The sequence below is a fragment of the Maylandia zebra genome, linkage group LG1 (genome assembly GCF_041146795.1).
Source record: "Maylandia zebra isolate NMK-2024a linkage group LG1, Mzebra_GT3a, whole genome shotgun sequence".
Lineage (NCBI taxonomy): Eukaryota > Metazoa > Chordata > Actinopteri > Cichliformes > Cichlidae > Maylandia > Maylandia zebra.
In genome coordinates this window covers 42863413-42875238 of record NC_135167.1, presented here as the reverse complement: position 1 = coordinate 42875238, position 11826 = coordinate 42863413, and the positions used below count along the sequence as shown (strand labels likewise).

Genomic DNA, 11826 nt, shown 5'->3' with positions numbered 1-11826 from the left:
ACAGCAACAGCCTTTTTGTCTAATTTCATAATATGTTGAAACAGACGTGTTTAAGTAACAACTGTCATTTTCAGTTGAGTAATGAGTACTGGTTGAACAGCATGCCATATTAGGACAGAATTCAGCTGGCCTTTCTAACTATATAAGCCGAACACTTGTGTTTTCAGCAGGTATTTTCTCAGTCGGCTGCTCTTCTTCAGTAACCAGCCATGATCCTCCAGGCGGCTGTGCTCAGCGTGTTCTTGTGCTTCGCCCACACTTTTGTTATAGAGGTAAGCGTTGTAGTTAAGTATGCAGACGTAGATTTCCTCTCTGATTTGACCAAGATGTTTTATTTTGTTAAAATGGAATACAAGCTTTCTTCAAAACAAAACATAAGAACACAAAGAGAATACTTCTGTTTTTCATTTTATTAATTTATTGTATAAATTGGAATTTGCAATTTTAATCTTCAAGCATTTTTGAACTTGCAAACAAATCAAATACTAGTCCTTATAAACCCTTTTATCTTATTACAGGCACCTTTTAAAAAAAGTGTTGAAAACTCCGGTAAGACTTTGCTATTTTTTACATTTAGCACTTGTATGTCATCACACTATGAGATATGCTCTTATTCATGTTGATTTGTATTCATTTATTTATTTATTATAATTGGTCCATATTGGATTTGCCTGACTCCTTGACATGTCTTTGTGATGTTGTAACATGTGACCTTGTCCTTATAGAACAGTCAAACATATGTGCTTCATATTGAACAGGAAACAACACTGAGGGTGATGATTTCAGTATCTCGACACTGCTGGAGAAGGCTAATGCTAATCTTGGTATGTTCAACTTCACTTCAGTTCCTATTCATCAGTAGTAAATATACAGCTTTAGTAACAACATCCAGGGGCTAACCTTAAAAACTGAGTTGATGTGTTAATGAAACCATCGAAAGTACACGGAAAATATGTTTTTCTTTCCATACTTTACAGGAAAGAACTTGGATGAACCTCTGGTCATATTTGGAGACATAGCAGTGCCAACAGGTCTACAGAACGCTGATCCGTGTACGGCTCGAGGCTGTTTGTGGCCTAAAAACAATGGCAAAGTTGTTGTACCTTATCGAATCTCCGACCAGTACTGTAAGTCTAGATACATGGAAACATTCCTTTTTATTGAGCTTTCTGCTAATTTTTCAGGTTTAACTGAAAACTATTAGAATGATTTTCTCCGTCTGTAGGGTTTGTTTTGGGGTTTGTTTTTTTTTCCATTAGTGGGCAAAGCTGCTTCCCAAACCTTTTCCCTCTGAGATTCCACATTTTAGTGTCCTCTAAATACAAAGAGAAATCAACGGGTTCTCATCTCAGGGCTTCAAATACAGCTGTTTGGTCAAAAGACTAAACACTAAACAAGTATTTTAATGACATACAGAAAGGTTTTTGTGTACAGAGAATACAAAGAGTTTAAAAATACTACCAAGGAAACTGAAAAGGACAGTTTATTAAAAAAGGAATTAGTCAGTTACACATAAATTTCCTCCGATATATAAAAAAAAACAACCTAAATATACATCAATCTGTATCAGATAGATGTAATATAAAATTATATATAAAGCTTTGCCAAAGCTTAGCATGGAGACTGATACAAGATATTCAGTCGCAATTTTGAAGACCTTAATGTTGCAGATAAAATTGCTGTTTTCTCGGTTCTAATGCCTTTTTCCTTCCATTGTGCTTTTGGCTCAATCCAACCCAAGAGGCGCTCTTTAATTCAAAAGTGCAGGAACTAGTTAGAGGAAACTACAAATAAAATTTACACCTTCTTCCAGTGTCACAATCAAAAAAAATTTATTTATTTTTTTTGGCAAGTTTGACAAGTTTTCTCCAGGGAATTACCTGACAAAGCATCCAGAGTGCCACAGACATTACACTGGGGGTGTCTTGTTATTGAACCTATGATATATCCCAATATAATAACACTCAAAGTTAGTTATAGTTAAGATATGTAGATAAAATGGGACAGATGTATTTTACCCTGAAAATTTCTGTTAGCTATGCCACATCAAAGATACTGGGGGGGAGCAGTTCAATGTTATGACCAATCTTTACAAGCTTCAAGCCAACATAATGAAGAATATTTTATGCTTTCTATAAATTCATTAAAGTTGTACAAAAACATCAGCTGATTTTGAGGCAGTAACATAGATTTGATTGATTTATAGGCCAGTGTAAGTAGTAAGCAGTTACTCAGGAGTAGCAGCATTGTGCTCAGTCTTAGTTGAATATAATGCCACAACAAACTAGAACCACAATACATGTTTTTCTGTGAAGCCCGCAGGGAACGTGACGTCATCGAGCAAGGTCTGAGGTCATTTGAAGCAGCCACGTGCGTCAGCTTTAGGCCCCAGAGCAGAGAAAGAGACTTTCTGGACATTCAGTCTCGTGATGGGTAAGTCCAACACAAAGTAGGCATTTATACTTGAATTCTACAGGCAAACTTTTCATCTAACGCAGGATGTTCTGAGTGAGGAAGCTGTTTTACTGGTTTGTCATAAAATTTTTATTTACCGCTCTTTTTCAGGTGTTACTCTTTTGTTGGGCGTCGTGGGGGTGGCCAGATAGTGTCACTGAGTCGCCAGGGCTGTGTTTTCCACCAGATAGTCCAACACGAGGTGCTCCATGCCCTGGGCTTCGACCATGAACAGACGCGTTCAGACAGAGACCAACATGTACGCATCTTGCTAGAGAACGTCATCCCAGGTGGGTCACATGACAAACAACAGCCAGAAACAACAGTCAGAAAAAATCTTTAAGTGGTCAGGATGACAAAAAAAACTTCTACATAAATGACAGTTCATTTACCAACAGTAGAGCAATAATCATGTTTTTTTAGAATATTTCAAACAACCCAAAGTACAAACAATGTAGGGCAAAATGTGAAACATTCACAATAATCAAATCTGTCTGTGGAATTCTTTTATTTATTTATTAAATTTATTTATAAGTTTGAGACTAATCTATTTGAATTGGAAGAATGTTTTGTTCCTCTGTGCTTTTCAAAAAAAGATGTATGTATATGTGTGTGCAGCACGGTGGCACGGTGGTTAGCACTGCTGCCGCACAGCAAGAAGGTCCTGAGTTCAATTCCACCATCAGGCCGGGGTCTTTCTGTGTGGAGTTTGCATGTTCTCCCCGTGTTTGCGTGGGTTCTCTCCGGGTACTCCGGCTTCCTCCCACCGTCCAAAGACATGCAGCTTGTGGGGATAGGTTAATTGGTTAATCCAAATTGCCCATAGGTGTGAATGTGAGTGCGAATGGTTGTCTGTCCCTGTGTGTTGGCCCTGCGACAGACTGGCGACCTGTCCAGGGTGTACCCCGCCTCTCGCCCTATGACAGCTGGGATAGGCTCCAGCGCCCCCCGCGACCCTGAAAAGGATAAGTGGACGCGAATGGATGGATGGATATGTGTTGTATATTAGTCTTTTGACCTGCATTCCTTCACTCACCCCAACCTGTCACGGCGGATGGCGCCCCTCCCTGAGCCACTGTCGCCAGAGTGCTTGCTCAAAGGGGGTCATATGATTGTTGGGTTTTTCTCTGTATGTATTATTGGAGGGTCTACCTTTCAATATAAAGTGCCTTGTTATGCTTTGGTGCTGTATAAATAAAATTGAATTGAATATTAACAAAAAGTATTAAAGTTAACCAAGTAATTTTATTGTCCAAACCTGAGTAGTTTTTGTATATTAACCCTGTCATGCATGAATTATGACAAACTCAATCAGGATTTATTTTCTTAAGTATTTGTATTCATCTTTAGGCATGAAAAGATGAACACAAATAAATCCTGATTGAGTTTGTCATAATTCATGCATGACAGGGTTAAATAATAAAATTACAATGAAACATTTCATACATCTATTGTAACATTAAACGACCAGTGGGTGTGACACATCAGTGTGTAATGGTTTATTTTGCAAGTATACCATCAGCAGTGACACAAATACAAGAACACAGCCTTTAAATAGCTGTAAACTGTAGCAACCACCATGCGTGAAAGGGTTAACATAGGCAAACATTATTCAAAATGGAAGTCAGCAGCAAAAGAAGTCACACCTCTTAAGTGTAAAAGTAGCATCAAAATAAATGCACAAGTCACTATGTGGAAGCGCAAGGTGAAATGACTTACAACTGTCCCAGCCCTCCCATGTCCATATGGAGAGCTCTCTCTTTAAAGCTGGAAAGCTCTTGTGTCCATGGACACAAATCAATAGATTTCTTTGTTTTTGTGCAAAGGAAAAAAGTTACCCAGGTGCTCTCACACAGCTGTAGGGTGAACTGAACTTTTGTGACATTTTAATGCTCAGCCTGGAGTAAGAGACAAACATTGACTGAGTTGTTTGAACCCCCACAGGGATGGAGCATAACTTTAGGAAAATCAACACAAGGAACCTTGATACTCCCTATGACTACAACTCTGTTATGCACTATGGAAGGTAAGATATCAGTTCACTCCCTGAACATGCTTCAAATGTATATTTATTTAAAAATTATGTCATAATAACACAGTTTTATTTGACACAGTTTTATCTGTTTTCAGTCCTTTCATTTTCAAGATTTTAATTTTCTACATCCTGTGTACATGTGTGTTGTAATCAACTTCTCTTACCACACTGGCCATTGAGAAAACCAGTAATTCAAACCAGTATAAAGCTGTGGTAACCAATGAAACAGTTTACACATTGAGTGCTATAACAATAATAATAATAACAATAATAATGATGATAATTTTATTATCAGTAATAATATTGCAGCTGCCTACAACGCACACATTTATAGACAAAAGCCACATTAGCTCGTCACAGAGTGCTAGCTTGCTGCCTAACGAGCAAATGCTACATGATGGACAATAATGGCGTGCAGGACTTTGCCTTTGGGCTCTTTTTGGGCAGATGATAAACCTTGAAACATTTATATCCCATTCTGTTAAATGTCTGAAATGGCAATAAGGACTCTGTTTGGCAGAGTCAATTAGGTAATAATTAGGTAGATAATCCTCTTGACTGACCTTTCCCTGCTGCATTGCTCAAGCTGAAGCCCATATTATAATTTCATGTTTTTAGCCTTCTCTTTGTAGTTGTTATAATGACACTTGTTTGAGACTACAATCACAATTTGCCTTACTACTGTGTGTTTGCACCCCAGGTTTGCCTTCTCAAGAGACAGGGAGCCAACCATCGTTCCCATACCCGATGAGAATGTAGCCATTGGCAGAGCTACAGAGATGAGTGCCAATGACATCCTTCGAGTGAATCGCCTTTATACCTGCAGTATGTACCTCGTTTCTTTTCGTTTCTTTTTCTTTCCTTTTTTATAAAGAAAAAAGGAAGCTGGATTAACAGTTGGAAGGTCAGTGGTTCAGTTCTTGGCTACTCCACTCTAAATTCAATTAGTTTAATTCAATTTTATTTTTATAGCGTCAAATCACAACAACAGTTGCCTCAAAGCACTTTATATTGTAAGGTAAAGACCTCCCTCCTGTCTTATAAACAAGTAAACAGAGGTCATGGCAGCCATCTGCTTCGACCGGATGGAGGTTGCAGGAAGTGAGTTTTAGTTTCTGCAGCACTTGGACAGTATTGGACAGTATTTACATATAAATAGTTATTGCACAGTGGTGGTTTATAGAGGGAATCCTTGGAATGTGGGTGGGACTGTGTTTATCAGTGCATGTGTGAGTTCTCTAAAAACTTTAGATAATATCTTTAAAATGATAGCGGCACAAACGAAAATTTTTGTAGCACAAACCAGCAGAAATGTAGCACAATTGATTGACACCAATTTTGTTTGATTTTGTTTGGAGTGGTTAGCACCAGAGTGTGAACAGACAGGAAGTCAGAACATCCAAGTCTGAGGCTCTCGATTTACTGGTGGATTTATGTCCCTGCTCTCACCTATGGTCACGAGCTTTGGGTAGTGACCGAAAGAATGAGATTGTGGATACAAGCGTCAGAAATGAGCTTCCTCCAAAGGGTGGCTGCCCTCTACCCTAGAGATAGGGTGAGGATTTCAGCCATCCGGGAGGGGTTCAGAGTAGAGCCGCTGCTCCTCCACATCGGACGAAGCCAGTTGAGGTTGTTCGGGCATCTGACAAGGATGCCTCCTGGGTGAGGTGTTCTGGGCATGTCCCACTGGGACAAGCCCTGGAGTAGACCCACTGGTGAGATAATATTACACTTGTAGTCAAGACCGCCTAATCCGAGACCAAGAAATAACCAAGTTAAGATGAGACAAAGACCGAGACAAAAAAAGTCTTTAAACTGCAGCCAGATGCTGTTTCGTTTACGGGTGTCAGGCATATTTATGTGTTTTTGCTTTCACACAGCCCTCCTCACCGCTGTCCACTATCTTACTCACTGAGAGGACAGACGCACGCTCCACGTGACTGTCGCGTCTCTCACCCTCTCTGTTTTTCACATAATGATATTATCCTATATCCTCGCATGTGATTGGCCGCAGTATGGAGGGATTGGAGCATAGCTGAGCCCCTGTGTGAGAGCCGAGCAGCTCTCACACAGGAATTTAAGGAAATTAGGTGAGGGTAGAAATGACTGAAAGATTATCAGGCTCTATTTTGAGTTTTGTTCAAAAAAGAATGACTTCATATAGGAAAAAAAAATCACATATGCAGGACACCTTAAACTATTTTTTTAATTAAGCAGCAAGGCAGAACAAAGTCGGGGCTGCATCAAACTGTCTGTATTTCTTAATTGCAAATGGCACCAAATTGTATTCAAACTGAGCCACACTTATGGAGCTCCACAATTCTGTTCCTGGTGTTTTGGTTGACATCTCCTGATGTTCCCATGTCACAGAAACAGGCTCTGTGTTTTGCCTTATATGCATCCACAGCTGTGCCACCAGTTTACTCACATGGACTCTACGAACCAATCAGAAGCTTCTTCAGCTCAGAATGGAATCGTCTGCAGTTTTCTTATTAATTAACAATAAACTTAGTGTATATGTACTCCTACATTTGATGAAAGTGATAAAAATAGAAGCTCTGTCTCTCTTTATTCTGACATTTAACTAATTCGAAAGATATTTCAATATTTATTTATCTAAAACAGAAGTTTACTCTAAACTGATGTTTAACAGTAAAAAAAAGTTTTTATGTTTTTTCCATAAAGTGTAAACATCTGGTTTCAACTGTGAATATCCTGCTGTGTATTGAAATCCCTCTTGTTTTGCATAGATATACTGAACAACATCCAAAGCATAATATATAAAATAACATCTACCAGAGTTTTTTCTTTGAAAGAAGCTCCTTATGTCCATTGTTGTGTTCATCAGTACACAACTGAAACCGATTGAGAGGGTTTGTTTAGCCGTGGAGGGAAACAACTGAAAATATGAAATGAAAGCTAAGACTCTAAAAAATCAGCGTTGCTGTTCGGCTTTTTATTTGTCTATTTGTTGATTCACTCGAAGAGCAAGTAACGCAACCAAGTGATCAGTTTGATATCAATCTTTTGTGATACACCGTCATATTTACATTATTAGTTCAGTATGAATGATTTGCTTTGGTACCTGGTCAAACTTAAGCTCTCCTCTGTCTGCAGCAAACTCGCAGGCAGCAGCTTCTCGCTCACATGTGTGCTGTGCTCAGTCGCCTAGTGCCTGAGCTCGGATCATATCAAAATTAGGGGGAATTTACGACGGTGCGCTCTGTGCTTCGTGTAGAGATGGCACGATACCACTTTTTTATGTCCGATACCGATACCGATATCATAAATTTGGATATCTGCCGATACCGATATGAATCCGATATAGTGTTTTTTAATCAACAAAACTGTTTTTTAAAATATCTTGCTGCATTTTGCAAGTCTGCAAGTTCATACTCAAGTTTAAAACAACAACTACACTAAAGCTATTCTGTTATACCTGTATACAAAAAAAATATTTCATAGTTCAGCAATACTGATCAATCTAATAAACTTAGACCTACACCATCCTCCCTATTCTGGTATTTTAAAGAGTACTTAGCGTAAATATTAAGCAACCTAACTAATAGGGTTCCAACTCCCAGCAACAACAAAAATAAATAAATAAAAAATAGGGAACCACCCCTCACGCTCCACCTCATGATGCTTAATCGACGTAATCAACCTTAATTTGATGCAGTGTGAAAAAAAATGCACAGAAATCAATTATTTTTCAAGAAATATTAAATAGATTCAACATCTTTCTTCAACAAAATTGCAGACTGCACAGATGGTACCTTCCCAAAGTAAAAAGTACTATAGCTTACTAGGGTATATATTAGACTTAATAGTCACTATATACAGTAATTGACTTCTATTCATTTTACATCAAATTAAAACTTTGGGTGTCAGATAATTATTTATTAAAAGCTAGACATTTTAAATGAGAATAAGAAAGAAAAGTATGTCTTTGTGCCCCCTTTTCCCTGTTCATGCCCTATCGGCCCCCCTGGCTACACTTTGCTAGATCCGCCCCTGCACAGTTACCAGCCGTCAGCTACATAGAAAAAGATCCTCGAGTAGAAAGTAATAATAAATAAATTCTAACAACAGCTTATCAAGCTTAAACGTGCTGCTGTTGTTCAGCCGCTGCTTTCCTCTTTCTGGTGCAAAGTGGGCCAAAAACAAACAAGAGAGACGGACTCGCGACAGAAAAGCCGATCAGCTGATCATTAAGCAGTTTCATGATTGAAGTAGCAGCCGGAGAGCGAGAGGCAGTCGCTTGTTAAGCTTAACGTGGGAATGCTTTACAAACATTCAGAGATGGACTTACACACTTGCTTTACTTCTCTCGGGGATAACTTTGTCGGAGATGAAATGCCAGGTTGCTAGCGAAGCTCCACATGCTATCCAGACCACCGACAGGTCCGGCATGCCACAGCTGCTCTATCACGTGATGCATACTGCTCCGAGTGCTAACGTTCTGAGGTGAGTTACGGCGTGTTGCAAGTTTTGCGAGGTGCTTTCGTGATATTTAATGGATCGGATTACATTTTTTATTTTTCTCTGATATCCGATCCAGTAATTTAGGTCAGTATCGGACCGATACCGATACGTAATATCGGATCGGTCCATCTCTAGCTTCGTGTGTTGTTTTTGTTTTATACAGTTGTCAGTCAGGCATCTAACTAACAAATTACACTCCAAAAGACCCCATGCTTCTGAAAAAATGACCCGGGCTTAAGCCCAGTAAGCCACCCCCCCGCTCCGCTGATGGTTGACTCCAAATCTCCCGAACACTATGTCGATTTGAGAATGCAAGACCGAAACAGCGAGACCAAGACCGAGACCAAAGTCAGTCGAGACCAAGACCACGTAAAAGTGGTCTCGAGACCAAGACCAGTCTCGAGACATCCAACTCTAGATAATATCTCTTGGGTGGTATGGGAACTCCTTGGTGTTCCCCTGGACAAGCTGGAGGAGGCAGCTAGGGCAGGGGTGGGCATTCTCAGTCCACGAGGGCCGGTGTCCCTGCAGGTTTTAGATCTCACCTTGGGTCAACACACCTGAATCACATGATTAGTTCGTTACCAGGCCTCTGAAGAACTTCAGGACAGGTTGAGGAGCTAATTTAGCCGTTTAAATCAGCTGTGTTGGTTCGAGGACACATCTAAAACCTGCAGGGACACCGGCCCTCGAAGCCTGGAGTTGCCCACCCCTGAGCTTAGGTTGCTACCCGGCCCCAGAGAGTCTGAAGAAAATGGATGGATGTATAGATGTTCCAGGTGTGTCGCCATGTGGGGAAAAATGCTTCAACACATGGTTGGGTTGGTAGTGTACCGGGGGCTTCTATTTAGGACTACGCTTCCTCCTCACCATCACTCAGCAATCATGTTTTCCCAACTGCTCGGGAAAATCCGATGGAAGAGAACTGACGGGGCCTCCGGAGCTACAAACAAGCTACATTTATAACAAGTATAGTTATTAGTAAAGTAGGCCAAGGGGTAACTAAACATCTGAGCAGGAAAGAGTAGGAGAGACAGGTGAAGAGCTAATGCTAAGCTAGCGAATCCCTAAAGACACAGTGACTGAACACTGTAAATATAATTAGTGGGTGATTCAACAGAGTGTGCTTTGGATAAAGCGCAGGAAGATTACACTATGAAATAAGACGTTATCTATAAGTTTTTAATTAAATTGGCTACACAGATAAGCAATGCAAAAATACCACTGTAAGATAGAACAGGAAGTGATACTCCAGACTGAGACAACACCAAGAAGTATTTTGAAATGACCTTGAGCAAGATACTGAACTCTGAGTCGCTATTGATAAATTTGTGCAAATGTGTGTCTGGTACTTAAGTATAAGAAAGAGCATTTACATGAATGTTTGTGCGACTGGCTAATAAGAATTTTGAGTGCTCAATTAGAGCACAAAAACACTGTATAAGTGCCAGTCTACTTGCCGTTTTTCTGCACCACCTTTAGTTTCCAAACCTACTACTGCACCCATTTGTGCTTAAAGGTTGAGAGGTTTTCAAAATTCAAACAAAATGTAACTGTACTATGAAGCTGTCTCCTCCTCAAATAATAATTATATAAATAGAAAAAGTTGGGACAAGCACAAAAACCTGGAATCCTGTTAACAAACAAGCAGAAAAACCAACGTCACTGGGGTAAAACGTGTTTGAAGATCAAATATGTACACAAAACTGACATTGGGTGATGCAAAATGGAGGGAAGAGGAAGCAATTTCTGTTTGGTATTATTGTCTATAGATAATAATATGCTTCAGAATATCATAACCATGAGAGCATGCTTATTTAATTATCTGCTTTGTGTGCTGAAGACCTTAAATTCTTTCAACCTATCTGCTCAGCCCCCGGCTTACTTTTCTACCTCCACTAGTTTCACAGAACAATCATGGAGACTAGTAAACACCAACATAGATATAGTACATCAAACTGTTCATCAAACTCAGATGTTCATGTGGTGTCTTAAAGAAATGCAGCAGCGTTTAAAGATTTCTCTCTGTTTGTTGTTTGACAGGCTCAAATGTGCCCATACCTGTGCAAAGGAACAAGTTGTTCTAGAAAAAGTAAGTAAATAAGCTCGGATGTTTTCGAATTTTGTTTACTTCATTATAATAGAAAATCATGTTCCTATACATTTATTTTACCAATTAAAGCTTTGTCAGGATAACTTTAGTGGAAACATTTGGTTTAAAACAAAAAACAATGAAATGTCATATATTTTAATTGATCAGGGTCAGAAGCATGTAGCTGGGATGAGTGAAAGGCATATAAACCAGAACACCAGACGAACACATCTCCTCAATTTACAGCCTGTGTTTGTGATTTTTTTGTGCAGATACTACATATGTGTAACATCTTCTTTCTGTTTCCACAGACAACCAAGAGATGGGAGAGATTGATGCAGCTTGAATTTTATGCTTTTCAAATTTGCCTGAAATAGCTTTGTTTAAAATGAGAAATGAAAATGTATCATTGTCTATACTTTTCACCTGTCCGTTGACTTAATCCCAATCACGCTTGTGTAATTGCTAGTCAGCTGTATGAAATACTAAAAAATGAACAAAAATAAACATTCATTTTCATTTCTAGTAAGTTTGTTTCTTTATTCCACAAATCCTACAAGTCTACAGGTCAAAAATACACATTTAACAAGTAAAGATATGAACTCAGTCTTGTACTAGTATTTTCCTGACAAAAAGATATAAAACCAAAGGTTAATCTACTTAAGTAACAGTCAAACAGAGTGGAAATGGCTTTCAGTGAGAAAAACAATATTATTTCCCCAGTATTACTCTCCTCAAAGTAAGAGTAAGGCCAGTCAAA

The 11826-nt window shown here is 39.1% G+C and overlaps 1 protein-coding gene across 1 annotated transcript; it reads left to right on the top strand.

The window, feature by feature from the left end:
* Nucleotides 1–132: 132 nt before the first annotated feature.
* Nucleotides 133–11591, top strand: LOC105940712 (hatching enzyme 1.2). The gene is made up of 10 exons (XM_076886953.1): nucleotides 133–272; nucleotides 519–549; nucleotides 759–824; nucleotides 978–1127; nucleotides 2316–2433; nucleotides 2566–2744; nucleotides 4399–4480; nucleotides 5190–5314; nucleotides 11018–11066; nucleotides 11378–11591. Exons 1-9 carry the CDS (start codon nucleotides 210–212, stop codon nucleotides 11059–11061), a joined length of 858 nt encoding a protein of 285 aa, XP_076743068.1. The 5' UTR covers nucleotides 133–209; the 3' UTR covers nucleotides 11062–11066; nucleotides 11378–11591.
* Nucleotides 11592–11826: the final 235 nt, after the last annotated feature.

Coding starts and splice junctions, on each gene's coding strand:
- LOC105940712 (XM_076886953.1), top strand. CDS start 210: ATGATCCTCCAGGCGGCTGTGCTCAGCGTGTTCTTGTGCTTCGCCCAC. Junction 273..518: donor CCCACACTTTTGTTATAGAG/GTAAGCGTTGTA, acceptor ATCTTATTACAG/GCACCTTTTAAAAAAAGTGT. Junction 550..758: donor AAAAAGTGTTGAAAACTCCG/GTAAGACTTTGC, acceptor CATATTGAACAG/GAAACAACACTGAGGGTGAT.